The 19,150-nt window shown below is 50.6% G+C and overlaps 1 protein-coding gene across 1 annotated transcript; it reads right to left on the minus strand.

The window, feature by feature from the left end:
* Positions 1 to 3,673: 3,673 nt before the first annotated feature.
* On the minus strand, positions 3,674 to 7,540 carry fezf2 (FEZ family zinc finger 2). Its single transcript, XM_030092769.1, has 4 exons — positions 6,718 to 7,540; positions 6,370 to 6,504; positions 6,165 to 6,297; positions 3,674 to 3,934 (listed from the first exon to the last, which is right to left on the minus strand). Exons 1-4 carry the CDS (start codon positions 7,501 to 7,503, stop codon positions 3,684 to 3,686), a joined length of 1,305 nt encoding a protein of 434 aa, XP_029948629.1. The 5' UTR covers positions 7,504 to 7,540; the 3' UTR covers positions 3,674 to 3,683.
* Between the last annotated feature and the right edge of the window lie 11,610 nt (positions 7,541 to 19,150).

Raw genomic sequence — 19,150 nt, forward strand, 5'->3', positions numbered from 1 at the left:
AAGACGATTTAGACCTTTCACTTCCAAACCTATTGTTCTCTCTTGTCGACTGTTCTTGATGTCAAGCACATGAGGGCTCGTCCTCTGAACGCCGTCCAGACTCCATGCAGGATCAGACCCTGTCACTGTCTGCTTTCCGCTGGGTAAAATGTGACATGTGTTAATTAGTCTTGGTTTTGTCTTTTGCGCCACTGAAACTGAAGATGTTGTTGAATATATTTCTAACTGCACAGATATTGAAGACATTCATGGAACCAAGAAGATATTCCCCACTTTGTTGACAGCAGAAATGTGTCGTGTGTTTACAAAGAGGAAATATTCGGTTGTCCAACAAAAAAGAAAAGAAGACATAAGAAGCTCATTTGGTATAGTTATCATAACAACAAGGGGAGACAGCAGCCTTCATCTTTCACTGTCACCCCAAAAGTGCTCTGGATTCACCAGCCTGCCCTTCTTCTTCTCTTCCTTCATTTGTTGGGGGGGTGAGGTACTTTATCTTAATCTGCCACTGCTGTTGTTTGCTGTTGGTCCTCTGAGACTTCCACACATCTTCTGAGGATTTTTCAGAAATCACTGTCTGATCTGGGAGCTCCGCTTCAGAAGACTTGGTTTGCTGCAGAGTGTGCTTGTTGCAGAGTGTGTGTGTGTGTGTGTGTGTGTGTGTGTGTGTGTGTGTGTGTGTGTGTGTGTGTGTGTGTGTGTGTGTGTGTGTGTGTGAGATGAGCCTTAAAGATCTGTGGATGTAGATGTGAGGGTTTTTTCCGATGCAGATGTCTGATGGAATAGGGTGAGCAGGGCATTCATCTGCCAATATTAGTCCTGCCGGGTTGGTGCTGGGCCCGGGCCGGCCCGGCCCGCCGCGTTAATTGGCTTTTAATAGAGTGAGCGCCATTTGGGAGCACGGCCGTGCCTCTCCACTCAATGTGTGCAGGGATAATATTGTTCCAGAGGCCGTGCGCAGAATAACCTGCGCTCCATTAGCGCCGGGGCCCAGATGAGGAGCGGCGGCCTGAGTGCTCCATTATCTCCCGTCCGGATGAGACCCCCACTCCCCGCCCCCCTCCCCCGAGGCCGTTTAGCCCGGTAATGTAATTCCCTTTCAAGGATCCATGTTATCTCCGATCATTTGCACCATTACTCGGGAGTCAAGTGTGAATGCAGCTTTATTAAGATCGTGTCTGTCAATAAATGCCGGAAAGCCAAGAGGCTGCAGAGCATACAGTAACGCCCCACAGAGCGGGACGTCCGGGGAGCCTGAGGAGGCACAGCAGGGGACACTTCAGCTTCAACCGTCTGCTCATGAAGGTGTGTCAGCAGCTGGCTGGAAGGCTGGGTCCAGGAGACATTCTCCCTCACTCCACCAGGAGAAGAAAACACACAGGAAGGAGATCAGCTGATCCAGATCGAACCCTGCAACGCAAAGAACAAAGGATGTGAACAAAGCGTCAGAGATCGCCATCTTTCAGGAAAACATTCAGGGCTGGAGCTGGGCTGGAACTGACATCCATCCTGCTGTCCACACACACACACACACACACACACACACACACACACAGTCTCGTATTTCTATCCTTGTGGGGACCGTCCATTGACTCCCATTCATGTCTAGCCCCTAACCCTGACCCTTACCCTAACCCTAACCCACACCACAACAAAGCCTAACCCTAAAGAAATGTTTTTGCACTTTTACTTTTTTCAGTAACAACAACATGGTCAAGAAAACACTGTTTCTCCTACTTAGGACCGGAAAAAGGTCCCCACAAGGCACGTCGTTCCACGTTTTGCTATCCTTGTGGGGACATTTGGCCCCGACAAGGATAGAAATACGAGAACACACACACACACACACACACACACACACACACACACACACACACACACACACACACAGACACACACACACACACACACACACACAGACACACACACACACACACACACACACACACACACACACACACACACAGACACACACACACACACACACACACACACACACACAGACACACACACAGACACACACACACACACACACACACACACACACACAGACACACACACACACACACACACACACACACACACACACACACACACACACACACACACACACAGACACACACACAGACACACACACACACACACACACACACACACACACACTCACACACTCCTAGTGTGTTTCAGGAGGTCGCCTCCGAGTGATTTGAATTCAATGCCTTGTTCTGGACTGTTAAGATATCACAAATCAATATGATTGAACTCTGTCAGTATCTCACTGTCCTGTTTCCATGCAGTGGTCAGATCAATCCCATAGTGCCTTTCACTGGCAGAGTATTGAAGACAATTTGGAAGAATAACCAGCAACGTTCTGAGGAACCTGAAACTCTCTAGTTCAGATTGTGATGGGGAAGAGCTCATTCTCTGTCTGACGGCATTTCTTCTGATTCCTCTGTGGATACTGGATCACAGCCGTGAGCATGGACTCTGTTCAGGAGAGGGATGGACCAGAACACTGGGCCCTCTCAGACCAGTTTTTTTTTCTTGTCTGATCAGGAAGTCATTTGTTTCCTTCCATCAGTGTGATGGCTGTGTGTCGACTCTTTAATCGCTACAAAGCAGACCCGTCCATTCAGTCCCCGCTGGAGAGCCGAGCTCTTACCCCAACACTCACCCCACGCTGGGAACCACTGTCTGATTTCCCAGTGTGTGTGTGTGTGTGTGTGTGTGTGTGTGTGTGTGTGTGTGTGTGTGTGTGTGTGTGGAGTCACATTAGAGCCTCAGCACCATGGCTGTTGGGCTCCTCTCCACTGTGTGGTTGTTGAATAATTGTCCTATTGATTTGTGTATTCAGCCAAACTGTGTGTGTGCCATCACAATCAAATACATTAAAAAAAGCCTTAATAATAATAAAACCAAGAATAATGGAGAAAGACTGAAAATGTCTTTTTTTTCTGTTTCAGCTTGGTTTGCTGGTGTATTCTTCTAATTTGTTTTATGTTGTCATGTTCACTTTTTCTTTACTTTCCAAATGTTTTTTTCCAGCTGTTCTTGGTTTGCTTGTAAATACCTTCTGCTCAGTTTTTCCTTTGCTTTGTCTGCATGTCTATTATTTTTGATGTTTTTCACCATTTGCTTGCATGTTCTTCCTGTTTTAATTTCTTTGAAAGGGTTTGTTTCGATGCATTTTCAGTTTCTCTCTCTGATTTTTCAGAATGGTCCCATTTAATTTGACCGTTTAAGATGAGGCCAGGTTCTTTTCATGGAAAATGTTTTTAGCATATTTTTATACATGCCATACACTACATTTGGTTGTGTTAACAGTAAATGTGCGTACTGTCATGCTTCTGTCAGTTTGAATATAAAAACATTCAGTGATCATATTATTCAGTTTTATTTGCAAATCCCTTCAAAAAATGGAAACAGCATGGCTCAAAACATTCACTTCTCATCATAAATTATAACTTATTTAATCACATTAACATCGTTTGTGTGAAACACACAGGCAATTCAAATTTTAAATAGCTGTTTTTAAATTCCATATCCTATTATTTACAGTTGGGTGGTGGGTGGCTCTGCTCTGTCCTTCAGCCTGCAGCTCCATCACAGAGTCCTCAGACAAACTCGGCTCTTTGCGGCGTGGCGGCGGGCCGCGGCGTGGCGGCGTGGCGGCGGGCCGCGGCTCAGCTCTGCGGCTCTCTGGACGCCTCGGATGCCGCGGTGAAGCTGTTGTCGTGCAGCTTCCTGATGTGCTTCTTCAGGTCGAAGTTGCGGCAGAAGCCCTTGCCACACGTGGCGCAGGTGAAGGGCTTCTTGTCGTTGTGCGTGTGCATGTGGAAGGTCAGGTTGTAGATCTGATGGAAGGCCTTGTTGCAGATGGAGCACTTGTACTGCTTCTCCCCGCTGTGCGTCAACTTGTGGTTCTTATAGTTTCCTGGAAGGAAATAAAGGATTAATGATGATTCAGCATGTCTGTAATTAACAGTTAAAACCAGGAGAGAAACAAATGTGAGGTTTAAAGCGCTGGACTGCTGCAGGGCCTTTAAATGAAGCCTGTCACTCCACAGCACTGAGACAATCTCACATTTTGAAATGACATATTTAGCATATTAACTGGTTCCTGTCTAAACTGAAGTCCCCAAGCAAATCAACTGACTCCTCTGCAAAATGAAAAAATCACTAATCCTCCTTTTAAATAACAGAAAGTTATTAAATAACAGTTTAGATAGACATCCCTCTTATTACTACTAATATATTTGAAGCATCCTTTATCACCGAAAAAAGCATCTCTGTCATTAAAAATGGATTTCCATATTCTTCTTGAATGAAATTCACACTAAATTATTGCAATGCCATTTCACAAAACCTACTCAACAAAACGGTGACATCTAGAAATGATGAAAAAACTAATAATAAAAATTAGGAACAATGGCGCAGCAGATACAGAGCTGCATCAGACCAAACAGAAAATCATTCCAAAATATTGATGCTTAAATAATAATAATAATAATAATAATAATAATAATAATAATAATAACAATAATGACAATAATAATAATAATGATAATAATAATAATAATAATAATAATAATAATAATAATAATAATTATTATTATTATTATTATTATTATCATTATTATTGTTATTGTTATTATTATTATTATTATCATTATCATTATCATTATCATTATCATTATTATTATTAACACTATTATTAATATTGTTGTTGTTGTTGTTGTTCGGATCGGACAGGCTGAAGTTTTCCCTCCAGCTGTGTGGGTTCGCAGAGGACAGTTTCTCCACTCAGAATGAAGTGACGGCGCTGGGTTGGACGCAGTCAATTTGTTAGAGAAAACCAGATGAAGGGAAGCAGCGGCCGCCATGAAGAGGCCTCCTCTGCTCCCTCCGCCGGGGCCACGGTCCCTCCCCGGTCCCTCCCCGGTCCCTCCACGGTGCGTCTCCGGAGCCGTCTCCGGTCCGTCCCCTGTTTTCCCCGGGTCCCCCGGTCTCTCCCCGGTCCCTCCCCGGGCCGTGCGCTCCGCGCACCCTTAATTAATCAGCTTTTTGTGTGCTGAAGTCAAGAAGTTGTCAAACTTTGTCAGAATCAAACGAGGAGAAAGGAGGGAGTACCGGGAGCTCCCGTTCCCAACGCGGCCGGGGTCCCGCAGCTGACCCAGAGCAAATGCTGCCGTCTGGGAGGAAGAAAGAGTCCGAGGAGTGACAGGTCCTATTCCCGCTGATCCGTACGAGAACCCCCCACCCTCCAAAAAAGAAGAAGAAAAAAGAGAGAGCGAGGACAGCAGAGATCCGCAGCATATTTAGCCGAATATCTCTTTCTGTCCGCGTCCCAAACGCGCGGATTCCTCCACAGAGACGCGCGGAGCGGAGCGGAGCGCGGCGGAGCAAAACTGTGGATCCCAAACAGTCGCTGTTGAGAGAAAAAATCTGTCTTCTCCTCTAATGAAATGCAGCGAAATTACTGCACATAATAACTTTTCCCTCGACAGACTGATGGCCGAGCAGCTCACACACACACTGCTGCAAGCACATATTTTCTATGTGACAGGGTTTAATAAATAAATAAATAAATAAATAAATAAATAAATAAATAAATAAATAAAAGAAAGAAAATAAAACTCACTTAAAAACCAAAGAGAATCAGGCGCGCTGGGTCACACCTGCTGCCTTCACAGCCTTAATTGGGTTTTTCAGGATAAGGTTCAAACCAGAAGCTTCGACTAAACTCGGATTTGTGTTTTTATGAAATCTGAATTCAAAATTTGGGATTTAAAATGAATCACGAAATTCTGCTTAATGAACACGAACTTTTTAATGCACTGTTCATTTTAAATTGAATCAATGTTCCACGAATTTTCTTCAGCAGATATTTTCAGAGACAATTTTATGTTCTTTAGTTTCGAATTTCATTTAAATAATTTTATATTTCTACAAGATAATATGATAACGTACAGCACTGCCAAATAAAACAAAATAAACTGTTCATTTCCTTTGCCGAATTTCCTTTGGCGTGTGTGCCATTCTAATGCGGATCCACGAGAATTTCACTGCTGCGCTTTAATTCAGTCACAATTTAATCAATTTAATCACACAAACACGCGCGCAGGAATGAGAGTGAAGAGGAGAATGGAAGGGAATTGTCCTACCTTTCTGGTGGAAGCCTTTCCCGCAGAACTCGCAGACAAACGGCTTGTATCCTGCGTGGATCCGGACGTGCGTGTTGAGCGTGGAGCTCCTGTTGAAGGCTTTCCCGCACTGGTTACATTTATGGGGTTTCTCCTGGAAGAACGAGAGGAAACGTTAAGAACGGAATCCTCCGCCGGGACCGGGGTGGCGGCAGCGCGCGCTCACCTGCGTGTGGATGATCTTGTGCCTGCACAGCGTGCTGGCCTGGCGGAAGCCTTTCCCGCACACTTTGCAGACGAAGGGCCGCGCGCCGGTGTGCACCGGCATGTGCCGCGTCAGGTTGTAGTGCGCGTTGAAAACCTGGACAGGGACACGGGACGTGAGGGACACAGAGGTCTGGAGGTCAAATCGAGGCTGAACTAACAATCAGAAAATAATGACATGACTGGGTAAATGCTGACAGTGGTTCAGCTCACACCGCAGGTCGCATCCTGCACCAAGATATGTTGTTCGTTTATTTATTTCGATTTAATTACAATGAAAAATAAAAGTCTTTTTTTTTTTTTTTTTTACCTTCCCACACACTTCACAGGTGAAGTTTTTGGGCTTTCCGTCCGCGCCGCCGCCGCCGCCGCCGTTCAGCTTGCTGTGCGTTTTGACGCCGTTTTTCTCCGCCGCGAGGCCGTGGCTGTCCTTCACGATCTGGTCCAGCTGCCCCGGAAGATGCTCCTTGTGGGGGTACTGAGGTGTGGGCAGCTTGTCGGCGGCCAGCTTGGCATTCTCCAGCAGCAGCAGGCGGTGGTGCGCGGACAGGGAGGCCTGGGCCTGCGGGCTGGAGAACCACTGTCCGGCCAGCAGCTCCGACTGCTGGTACGCAGCAGAGTCCAGGTAGTTGAGATAGTAGAGCGAGCCTCCGCTGGGCACGGCCACGGCCTGGTGGATGACCTGTGGCTTGACTAGCCTGGTCCCGGAGGAGGAGGAGGAGGAGGAGGAGGAGGAGGAGGACAGCAGCGGCTGCTTCAGCTCCGCTTTGCCGCACATGCCGCAGCTGCCTTTGCTGCACGGAGCGGCGGCGGAGCTGCAGAAAGTTCCCCTGAAACTGGCCCTCCACAGCTCGGAGTAGTTCATCAGCGCCTTGGCCTGGAGGTCGTAGCTGAAGGGCTGCAGAGGAATCATGCAGGGGATCGGGGAGCAGAGCCCCAGCAGCCTCCTGCCCTCAGCCCGCTCCTCGCCGCTCCCGATCGGCTCCGAGTTCTTAGACATGATCCGGTCGATGGAGAAGGCCAGAGATTTCGGAGCCGCGGACGGTCCGGTCCGCCCGCAGGACATGACTGTCTCCAAAGAAGCAGAACTTGCCATCTGGTTGCTGATTTTTGCTGGGAGCGGGGAAGAGGAAAAAAAAAAAAAACTTGGTCTGAGCAACTCCAGCAAGAAGTCCGCCGCGCTCCTCCTGCGCGGCCCGCGTCCTTTCACTGAGCCGAGCTGCCAGCGGAGCGCACGGCACCGGAGAGCGCAGCACGGAGACCAGAGAGCGCAGCGCAGACAGCACAGACTGCGGCACTCATCACTTTAAGAAGCACCTTGCTGTCACGGTGTCACGCATTTGCATTCAAATGGCCATCCCCGTGTAACAACAGCATCCAGGGGTGATGGATTAATGCTCATTAACTAGTGCACACAAAATTACCAGGACATTACAGAGCTCGTTAGGGAGGAGGAGAAGCGGAGGAAGAAGGAGGAGGAGCAGGAAGGAGGAGCAGGGGACCAAAAAAGACAGAAATGCCTCTCCTGGGGGAAGAGCCGCGCGCGAGTGGAGTCAGTGCTGGAGCTGAGCTCTTCACTGGCCAGAGGAGGAAGAGGAGGGAGAGGAGGAAGAGGAGGAACCAGCCGCTGCTCGGTCACATGTTGGCACCGCCCGCCTCTTCACCTCTCCTCACGCCTCCTCACGCCTCCTCACCCCTCTTCACCCCTCTTCACCCTTCTCATCCTTCTCACTCCTCCTCTCCCACCCCTTTAATTTCTTTGGGAGCTTCTCAAAGTGCAGTTTTCATGTTCTCCCTGTGCATATGTCAAACTGATTATTTTGTTCCAAATATTTCTAGTTAATTTAGCTCCACTTTATCTCCTTTCTATTTTTGTAGACAAAATAATCAGTCATACATTTTGTGCCAAAGAGGTAAATGTGTTTTTTTTTAAATTGAATTTCTGATTTTTGTAAACCAACTTTGAAAGACAAATTCCAGCATGCTTCAGCATTTCCGTCTGCTCTGGATCATTCTCCAACAGAAGACCACAACGCCACATCACACCAAACTGCTGTCACAGGAGCGACTCTTCAGACTGGTACACTTTCTTTCTGAAGTGCTCCTGTGCACGGCAGGACCACTCTGGGGCCCCAAACCATATGTTTAGCACACTTTAATATGACCATACAGTGCAGCTCACTGGCTTTGCTGTATAGGAGGAAATGCCAGAATTAAAATGATTTAGGAATTATTGTTCTCACCATCCTCATTTGAAATTAACATGCAAGTTAATCTGAGTCGCCTTCTTCCTCATCCTCATCCTCACCCTCTCTGTCCTCTTCCTTCTGCCCATCTTCTTCCTCACCCTCCTCTGCCCCCCCCTTCCCCACCCTCCGATCACACTAAGTTTGTCCATATCTCATCTGTGGCCCATTTAGAGTCAGACATGATTGTTTTCTTCATTAAGCTGGCAGAGACCGGCTCCTGTTTTCATGTGCTTGACAACACACTCATGTTTTCGCTCCCTTTCTGCAGTTTGGTGAAAATGTTTGCAGGAGAATGCTGTTAATCCTCTGAGTTGGGATTCCTCCTTTATTTTCCCTTGCCGGCTTATATACTTACTATTTGTATAAATTCAAGGACATCCAATTTCCACCTGTTTAAGAGCTCAGACTCCCTTTGGATCCCATTAAACCTCGGTCTGCCTTCCCATTATTCAAAAGAAGCAATTTTCTAGAGGATTCGAGGCTCAACGCAGAGAAGAGGCAGTAAGATGTAAGGGGGGAGTAAAAAAGAAAGAAAAAACACAAGCTCTTTCAGTTTTAGCCACTAAAGCACTGCATGAACCTGGTTTTGTGTTTTTTTCCTGCCCGAAATAGAGGGGACGGATTAAAGAGGGAGTGAAAAAAGAAAAGACTGAGCTTGGTCAGAGGTATACAAGGACAAATGAAAAGAGGGGGGCTTCTTTCTCTAAAGAAGAACACAAGTTTGCTGGAATCCACAGCGCTGTGTGGGAGTTACAATGAGCAGCAGCCACAAGGGCCACATTCAATTCACCCATCTGCAGGCCATTTTACCTGGGGGACTCCCGACCGGGGGGGGGGGGGGGGGGGGGGGGGGGGGGGGGGGCGAGCAGAGAGGAGGAGGGGAGGGAGAGAGAGGACGGGGAGGAGAGAGGAGGAGTGGAGAGTCGGGGGCAGAAGGGGGGCAGAGAGGATGAGGAGGAGGAAGGTCTCATTAGATTATCTTGCATTAATTTCAAACGAGGTTTGGAGAGAATGATAGTTCCTGAATAATGTTGCTTCTATTTCCTCCTGTAGAGCCAAGCCAGCGAGCCGCTCTGCATCCGCCTGCTACACTGTGTCAAACATATGGTCTGGGGCCCAAAACTGGGCCTCCTGAGGCCTGCACTTTGAGAAGCCCCAGAGTCCCTGTGTGTCCCCGTCCTGAGTCTCCATCCTGTGTCCCCGTCCTGAGTCTCCGTCCTGTGTCCCCGTCCTGAGTCTCCGTCCTGAGTCCCCGTCCTGCATCCCTGTCCTGCGTCCCCGTCCTGCGTCCCCGTCCTGTGTCCCCGGCCTGTCTCCCCCCGTCCTGTGTCCCCGTCCTGCGTCCCCCCATCCTGCGTCCCTGTCCTGCGTCCCCGTCTTGCGTCCCCGTCCTGCGTCCCCCTGTCTTGCGTCCCCGTCCTGCGTCCCCGTCCTGCAGCCTCCGGAGCCTCCAGACTCGTCAGTTTGCGATCAGGTGGTTTGGCTGCTGTGTTTCTCTGCTGGGGCTTTATGGAATATTTAATGTAATCAAAAAGAGAAAATAAGAAAAAAGTGTTTTTCTACAACTGAAATCAGGGTTTGGAGTTCTGATTCAGTCATCGTTACTTGACAGGTGAAGGAAGGTGATAATTGACCTCAGTCCCTCCAGATCCAGCGCCATCCTCTGGCCCAGCACGCCGCCATCCTCCAGCACTACTTCTCCTGTTAATAACCTTAAAAACGCCCCTCCTCTGTTTTGTTTTACGCCTGCTCTCAGCATGGAGGAATTGCTACTCGTTGTCTGCGTACCACTCATATGCAAATAAGGTCAAAAATACTCTAATTTGAGTTTATTCGGGCACAACTGGCAGCTCATCCACACAATAAACATTGATCCTACTGCTGTAAGCAGCTCTTTATCCAGCTCCAGCAGTAATTAGCTCAGACATTGATTTGAGGGGCTCCTGCTTCTCGCCTGCAGGGCATGCGACCGTCACCAGTGCTGGCCTGCAGTGGCTGCATGTGGCAAACCCTTTCCCCCACACAGAAAGACCCCCCCCCCCCCCCCCCCCCCCCCCCGTTTGTGAATATTTATACAGTAACATTTTCTGAGGACAAATTACAGGTCAGGCACATTGCGTTAAAGTAGAAAACACAATTCATTATTAAAGTGTCCCTCCATCTTCACGCCTCTTTGCTTCCATTCTTCCTCGTCCTTCAGGAACAGATTCAGCAGCAGTTGAAAAGGTTGGAGCAATAAACACAATGCAATCACTGCCTAATGTAGAGCACTCTCATTCCATTCAGTGCAGAACAGAGCAGACTCTGGAAGGCATATCACCTTCCATCCATCTTCAATATCCACATTATTTCACTGAGAGCTTTGCGAGATCATCGACTGCATCTACACCAATCTGGCGCCCTCAGCAAGGCTTTAGGTGGCGCCGCTTGCATGGCCATGGCCAGTGGATACTCACAAGAAACTTGGCAGCTTAATCTTTGACTTTTTTTATTTACATAAAGCAAATATCCCATCAGCATACTGAACAAGATAATACACTATAAATACATAAATGCATGGATATGTGGAATACACCCAGTACAGCTAACATGAAGTATAAACCATACCGTAACCCAAAGTCAAACCTCAAGCTGCTGTCAGCAGCAGAAGACTGGCTGAGACTCTCAGAGCAGCCCACATGGAGGCCTCGAGCCCTGCCGGCTTCTTCTCATGACGGCGGAGCTGAGGTGGAGGCAGCAGGAGGAGCGCTTGATTCTGAGGTGGAGGCAGCAGGAGGAGCGCTTGATTCTGAGGTGGAGGCAGCAGGAGGAGCGCTTGATTCTGAGGTGGAGGCAGCAGGAGGAGCGCTTGATTCTGAGGTGGAGGCAGCAGGAGGAGCGCTTGATTCTGAGGTGGAGGCAGCAGGAGGAGCGCTTGATTCTGAGGTGGAGGCAGCAGGAGGAGCGCTTGATTCTGAGGTGGAGGCAGCAGGAGGAGCGCTTGATTCTGAGGTGGAGGCAGCAGGAGGAGCGCTTGATTCTGAGGTGGAGGCAGCAGGAGGAGCGCTTGATTCTGAGGTGGAGGCAGCAGGAGGAGCGCTTGATTCTGAGGTGGAGGCAGCAGGAGGAGCGCTTGATTCTGAGGTGGAGGCAGCAGGAGCAGAGGTGGGAGATGGTCCAGGGGGGATTTAGAATCTTCAACAGTGCGTCTGATAAGAGTATGTCACCCCACTGAGTATCACAAAATAAAGACAAATACAAGCTACTTTTCTACATTTCTGACATCATTCTTTTAACATTCAAGACTGGACAGCTGTCTAGATTCAAATTCGAAATCCTCCCATAATTGTTTATCTTTGTCCGGGACAGTCAGATCATGTGGTGTGCTGGAGGCTGCGGTGGGGACGGTTTGGGAGGATGTTGGTCTGGTTGACAGCAGACCAGCAGCTGATCAGTCCCCAGGAGACGATCAACAGACCATCGCAGCTCGCTGCGCCCCTGAGCTGAGGGAGGACACTGCAGTTTATATCTGCTTTTCATTGTGCTTTAACACATTTCAGGTTGAAAATGTAAAACTATTTCTCCTGTCCCTGTTTCCGTGTGTGTGTGTGTGTGTGTGTGTGTGTTCGTGTGTATGGGGGGCATATCAATAAGTACTCTATACACACACATATGCATACAGTTAAGACACAACACAGTCTTTCTTATTTATTTATTTATTTATGTATTTTTGTTTAAGAGAAAATGGGGAACAATGCATATTCATGAACATTTAAATAAAAGTAAATATGCCAGATTACAGCCCAGTCTTTCTTTTATGAGCGTCTTCTGGTGAACTCACCTCCTCTCCTCTGTGGGCCGGGGAAGCGCAGCACGGCGTTCATGGCAAAATGGAGAAGACACTATTTCATCATGTCTCCATAATAAAATTGTAATATAATAATATTTTGACCAGACTTTGTCCTGAAATGCATCTTTTAGAAATAGATCCACCGCCAGCAGCCTCCTCCCCATAACGGCGGTCCTCAGACAGGCCCGGGCGGCAGAGGCTCCCGGAGCGTCGACGGACGACGTCCCCGACGAGTCCGCTGCGGGACGGGGCCCGTCTCGGTGTCCAGCAGCTGTGGGGGAGCCACAGAGTCCGGGGCTGCCGGGTCGTCCAGGTGGGGAGCGGCGGTGCAGGAGAAGCAGGAGAGGCGGAGATCGCCGCAGACCCGGAGGCTTCAGCCTGGGAAGAGCCAGGAAGCGGTTCCGGGCGTAGAGTGGAGGTGGACCGCGCTGGTCCCGGGGCGTCGTTTTCCCCGGACCACAACCTCTGCCCATGAGCGCTGGCGGTCGGGTGAGGAGCAGGAGGAAACCCGGGGTGCCTGGTCGGCGGCGGCGGCTGAGCGGGGGACAGCCTGGGTCCTAAACAGCACAGTGTCTTTGATCTGCAGGTCTTCCGTCAGCCGGCGGACGTCCTCGTCAAGTCAGCATCTTTTTATCGGCTTTTTCGACTTCTAGATGTACAGTGGAGCAGAACTCGGGGAACCACGGGCTGCACCGGCCCGGAGCTCTGGGGATGTCCTCTGGGGATGTCCTCTGGGGATGTCCTCTGGTGCTGTCCTCTGGGGATGTCCTCTGGGGATGTCCTCTGGGGATGTCCTCTGGGGATGTCCTCTGGTGATGTCCTCTGGGGATGTCCTGTGGTGATGTCCTCTGGGGATGTCCTCTGGGGATGTCCTCTGGTGATGTCCTCTGGGGATGTCCTGTGGTGATGTCCTCTGGGGATGTCCTCTGGGGATGTCCTCTGGGGATGTCCTCTGGTGATGTCCTCTGGGGATGTCCTCTGGGGATGTCCTGTGGTGATGTCCTCTGGGGATGTCCTCTGGGGATGTCCTCTGGGGATGTCCTGTGGTGATGTCCTCTGGGGATGTCCTCTGGGGATGTCCTCTGGGGATGTCCTCTGGGGATGTCCTCTGGGGATGTCCTGTGGTGATGTCCTCTGGGGATGTCCTCTGGGGATGTCCTCTGGGGATGTCCTGTGGTGATGTCCTCTGGGGATGTCCTCTGGTGATGTCCTCTGGGGATGTCCTCTGGTGATGTCCTCTGGTGATGTCCTGTGGTGATGTCCTCTGGGGATGTCCTCTGGGGATGTCCTCTGGGGATGTCCTCTGGGGATGTCCTCTGGGGATGTCCTGTGGTGATGTCCTCTGGTGCTGTCCTCTGGGGATGTCCTCTGGGGATGTCCTCTGGGGATGTCCTCTGGGGATGTCCTCTGGGGATGTCCTCTGGGGATGTCCTCTGGGGATGTCCTGTGGTGATGTCCTCTGGGGATGTCCTCTGGGGATGTCCTCTGGGGATGTCCTCTGGTGATGTCCTCTGGGGATGTCCTCTGGTGATGTCCTCTGGGGATGTCCTGTGGTGATGTCCTCTGGGGATGTCCTCTGGGGATGTCCTCTGGGGATGTCCTCTGGTGATGTCCTCTGGGGATGTCCTCTGGTGATGTCCTCTGGTGATGTCCTGTGGTGATGTCCTCTGGGGATGTCCTCTGGTGATGTCCTCTGGGGATGTCCTGTGGTGATGTCCTCTGGGGATGTCCTCTGGGGATGTCCTCTGGTGATGTCCTCTGGTGATGTCCTCTGGGGATGTCCTCTGGTGATGTCCTCTGGTGATGTCCTCTGGGGATGTCCTCTGGGGATGTCCTCTGGTGATGTCCTCTGGGGATGTCCTCTGGTGATGTCCTGTGGTGATGTCCTCTGGGGATGTCCTCTGGGGATGTCCTCTGGGGATGTCCTCTGGGGATGTCCTGTGGTGATGTCCTCTGGTGATGTCCTCTGGGGATGTCCTCTGGGGATGTCCTCTGGGGATGTCCTCTGGGGATGTCCTGTGGTGATGTCCTCTGGGGATGTCCTCTGGGGATGTCCTCTGGTGATGTCCTCTGGGGATGTCCTGTGGTGATGTCCTCTGGTGCTGTCCTCTGGGGATGTCCTCTGGGGATGTCCTGTGGTGATGTCCTCTGGTGATGTCCTCTGGGGATGTCCTGTGGTGATGTCCTCTGGTGCTGTCCTCTGGGGATGTCCTCTGGGGATGTCCTCTGGGGATGTCCTCTGGGGATGTCCTCTGGGGATGTCCTCTGGGGATGTCCTGTGGTGATGTCCTCTGGGGATGTCCTCTGGGGATGTCCTCTGGGGATGTCCTCTGGTGATGTCCTCTGGGGATGTCCTCTGGTGATGTCCTCTGGGGATGTCCTGTGGTGATGTCCTCTGGGGATGTCCTCTGGGGATGTCCTCTGGGATGTCCTCTGGTGATGTCCTCTGGGGATGTCCTCTGGTGATGTCCTCTGGTGATGTCCTGTGGTGATGTCCTCTGGGGATGTCCTCTGGTGATGTCCTCTGGGGATGTCCTGTGGTGATGTCCTCTGGGGATGTCCTCTGGGGATGTCCTCTGGTGATGTCCTCTGGTGATGTCCTCTGGGGATGTCCTCTGGTGATGTCCTCTGGTGATGTCCTCTGGGGATGTCCTCTGGGGATGTCCTCTGGGGATGTCCTCTGGTGCTGTCCTCTGGGGATGTCCTCTGGGGATGTCCTCTGGGGATGTCCTCTGGTGATGTCCTCTGGGGCTGTCCTCTGGGGATGTCCTCTGGTGATGTCCTCTGGTGATGTCCTCTGGGGCTGTCCTCTGGTGATGTCCTCTGGGGATGTCCTCTGGTGCTGTCCTCTGGTGCTGTCCTCTGGTGATGTCCTCTGGGGATGTCCTCTGGGGATGTCCTGTGGTGATGTCCTGTGGTGATGTCCTCTGGTGCTGTCCTCTGGGGATGTCCTCTGGGGATGTCCTCTGGGGATGTCCTCTGGGGATGTCCTCTGGGGATGTCCTCTGGGGATGTCCTCTGGTGCTGTCCTCTGGGGATGTCCTCTGGGGATGTCCTCTGGTGCTGTCCTCTGGGGATGTCCTCTGGTGCTGTCCTCTGGGGATGTCCTCTGGTGCTGTCCTCTGGTGCTGTCCTCTGGGGATGTCCTCTGGTGCTGTCCTCTGGGGATGTCCTCTGGGGATGTCCTCTGGGGATGTCCTCTGGTGATGTCCTCTGGGGATGTCCTCTGGGGATGTCCTCTGGTGATGTCCTCTGGGGATGTCCTCTGGGGATGTCCTCTGGGGATGTCCTCTGGGGATGTCCTCTGGGGATGTCCTCTGCGCTCTCATTCAGCATGATGGAGCTTCCAGGCAGAACCGGACGTCCGCCTCATGAGTGAACCAGTCGCTCTCAGAACGTCAGCTGATGTCACTGCAGCATCACAGCTGGAAACTCGTCTCAACAATGAGACCATTTGACGTCACGTTGGTAGTTTCTCGTCCTGAGGCCAGCCCTCGGAGGGGTGAGGGGGAGTGGTCTGCAGTAACTGGTGACAGTGACTGGTCAGGATCACCACTGGTCACCTGTTGATCTGATGCAGAATGGCTGTTTGTGAATGCAGAGCTGTCAAACCAAAAAGCAAATCAGCAACGAACATAATATCAGTGTTTCCTCAAACTGTTGAGAATGCTGCGGTGAGTTCGTGCTGCTTTCACATCCTGACTTCATGCTGCGCCTGGGAGCTTCTGTGAGGAAAGTTTCTGGGTTCGATTTGCCAACAGGGACCAGAGAGCTGCTGTCGGCGTGTTTATGCTGGGAACAGCACAACTGACTGTTTGACAGGATTCCTGCGTGAGTCTTTTTGTCAGCAGGACTCTCTGCCGTGACGTGCTGCCACCGTTTTTCTGTTCCTTTCTTTCCAGGCTGTCATGTCTTCACCTGGCCTCCTGAACGCCCCCCACCCCAAACCCCCTCAGCTGCCATGTGGCCTGTCACACTGCCTTCACCTCAGTCAGCGCGCACACACACACACACACACACACACACACACACACACACACACACAAAGAGAAACACAACAAAGCCAGCACATCATTTTGTTGTATTTTAAAAAATGGTGCATTAAGATTTTGTGACAACATATTTAAAGAGTTGGGCCAGAGTCTTGACAAACAAACTGTGTGATTTTCAGTCAGCAGTGGCTGTAACATCTGCACCACACTGCCAGGCCTTTACCAAGCTGCACATGCAGCATGAGTCACTGCTGGAACTGCATGAGTTCAAGTAGGTGTGAAATGATTCAGTTCAGACGTTTTGCTCATTAGGATAGCATTAAAAAGCGTTTCTCCAACAAAGTAAACATTTCCCACCATTTATTACAGTGTCTCGATACTTTGAGAGTAACTCTTCATCACAGGTCCTCAGTGGATCTGTACCATCCACACAGAGAGCAAAAGGAAGGACAGAAACAGGAGCTGACATGGAGCCCAGCCTCTCCAGAGTGACTGATGCCGTACTGTGATCAGCTGGTTGGTCTCGGTGATGTTCTGGGTCGGGATACTTAGCAGGGCTGTGTTTACATCGTCCTACTAGTCCGCTAGAGTGGTTCGGTTCGGACATAAATGTCGCAGCTGTCAACTAGTTCGGTTCATTCACACCACTTGTTTCTGCAGATGAACTATCCACTATGACCCTCTTGCCCCTTGGTGGCGCTGTTCACACAATAGTGCGTTTTGGGTGACGGAAGTGAACCCTGATTGGCCAGCATCCGCGCCAAGACCGCACCGAGACCGCGCCGAGACCGCACCGAGACCGCACCGAAACCGCACCGAGACCACACCGAGACCGCACCGAGACCGCACCAAGACCGCACCGAGACCGCACCAAGACCGCACCGAGACCGCACCAAGACCGCGCCGGTACGGTTCTTTGTCCTGGACCAAAACTAACTGGTCCTCTTTCACACCAGCGCATACGAACCAAACCTGCAGGAGTTGGGGACTCTAGTCCACTTCAAGCGGACCAAATGCTGTAGGTGTGAAAGCAGCCTTAAGGAAATCCTTCAGATACTTTATTGTTTAGCCTTGGCAAGCTGGAGGAAGTTATATAGTTATAACTACCTATAACTACCTATAGCTATTGTCTTTAATTCAATTATCTAGATTTGCTCCAAAAAGAGATATTGATATAAGATCTTGATTTCTAGGTGCAGCCAGGGGCCGGAGGGGGTCCGGTTTGGGGACCACAGGATTTCATCTCTGCTTTTTGCAGATGATGTTGTCCTGTTGGCTTCATCGAACCCGGACCTACAGCATGCACTGGGGCGGTTCACAGCCGAGTGTGAAGCGACAGGGATGAGGATCAGCACCTCCAGATCCGAGGCCCTGGTCCTCGACCGGAGGAAGGTGGTCTTTCCTCTCCAGGTTGGTGGAGAGACTCTGGCCCAAGTGGAGGAGTTTCAGTATCAGTATCTTGGGGTCTTGTTCACAGTGGGGGATGGATGGAGGAGAGATCGACAGGCGGATCGGTGCAGCGGCTGCAGTGATGCAGTCGTCGTTTCGGTCCATTATGGTGAAGAAGGAGCCGAAAGGCGAAGCTCTCGATTTACCGGTCAATCCACGTTCCCACCCTCACCTATGGTCATGAGCTTTGGGTCATGACCGAAAGGACAAGATCTGGATACAAGCAGCTGAAATGAGCTTCCTCCGTAGGGTGGCTGGACTCCCTTAGAGACAGGGGGAGGAGCTACGTCACCAGGGAGGAGCTGGGAGTAGAGCCGCTACTCCTCCACATCCAGAGGAACCAGCTGAGGAGGCTCAGCTCCTCTTTAGGATGCCTCCTGGACGCCTCCCTGGGGAGGAGTTCTGGGCATGTCCCACCGGGAGGAGACCCCGGGGAAGACCCAGGACATGCTGGAGAGACTGTCTCTCGGCTGGACTGGGAACGCCTTGGGATCCTCCCAGAGGAGCTGGAGGAAGCAATGACGTATAGAATTACTAGACCGCTCACTGCTCGGCGGACAGTGTTAATTTTGTCAACGAAAACTTAAACGAAAACTATTCGTGATGACCCTTTATTCCGTGACTAATTTATGACCAGAACGTAAATTTAATAAGTAATGACAACAAAAACTAAAACAAAATCTCTGGACATCATGAACTGATGAGTAAAAATGTGACGAGAAAGCTGCCGCTGGCCGCCGGACAAGCTGGGTTTAACCATCCTCACGCCGGGCTCACCGGCTCCGGTCCGGCTCCGGTCCGGCTCCGGTCCGGCTCCGGTCCGGCTCCGGTCCGGCTCCAATACGGAGACGCAGCACCGCAGCACTGTCCCTCAGTGCTGTTTGTTGTTGTGCTTCTCTTCTTCTTCTTCTGTGATGTTAAACGGCAGCTTTCATCCCGTTAGTTGCATTACTGCCATCTGCTGGTCATTATGATTGGAGCTTTTTTCTTGCAGGTTGTCAATCAATCAATCAATCAATGTATTTTTGTATAGCCCAGTATCACAACAACAGCTGCCTCAGAGGCTTCAAGATGTTACATTGGTCGGTAAAAATAAAAACAGTGAATAAGCATAATGGTAATATGTCAATATTTACAGTAACGAGACAGAACGAAGCAACCACCGCCTTAGACCAGGGCTACTCAACCCTGGTCCTCATGGGCCGCAATCCAGCATGTTTTAGA

The sequence above is a fragment of the Salarias fasciatus genome, chromosome 5, assembly GCF_902148845.1.
Source record: "Salarias fasciatus chromosome 5, fSalaFa1.1, whole genome shotgun sequence".
Lineage (NCBI taxonomy): Eukaryota > Metazoa > Chordata > Actinopteri > Blenniiformes > Blenniidae > Salarias > Salarias fasciatus.

Bases quoted from the DNA above. Each gene is read 5' to 3' on its own strand.
- fezf2 (XM_030092769.1), bottom strand. From the start codon at position 7,503: ATGGCAAGTTCTGCTTCTTTGGAGACAGTCATGTCCTGCGGGCGGACC. The intron at 6,505-6,717 runs GTAAAAAAAAAA...GTCCCTGTCCAG, and splicing joins CCTGTGAAGTGTGTGGGAAG to GTTTTCAACGCGCACTACAA. The intron at 6,298-6,369 runs GTGAGCGCGCGC...TCGTTCTTCCAG, and splicing joins ACAAGATCATCCACACGCAG to GAGAAACCCCATAAATGTAA.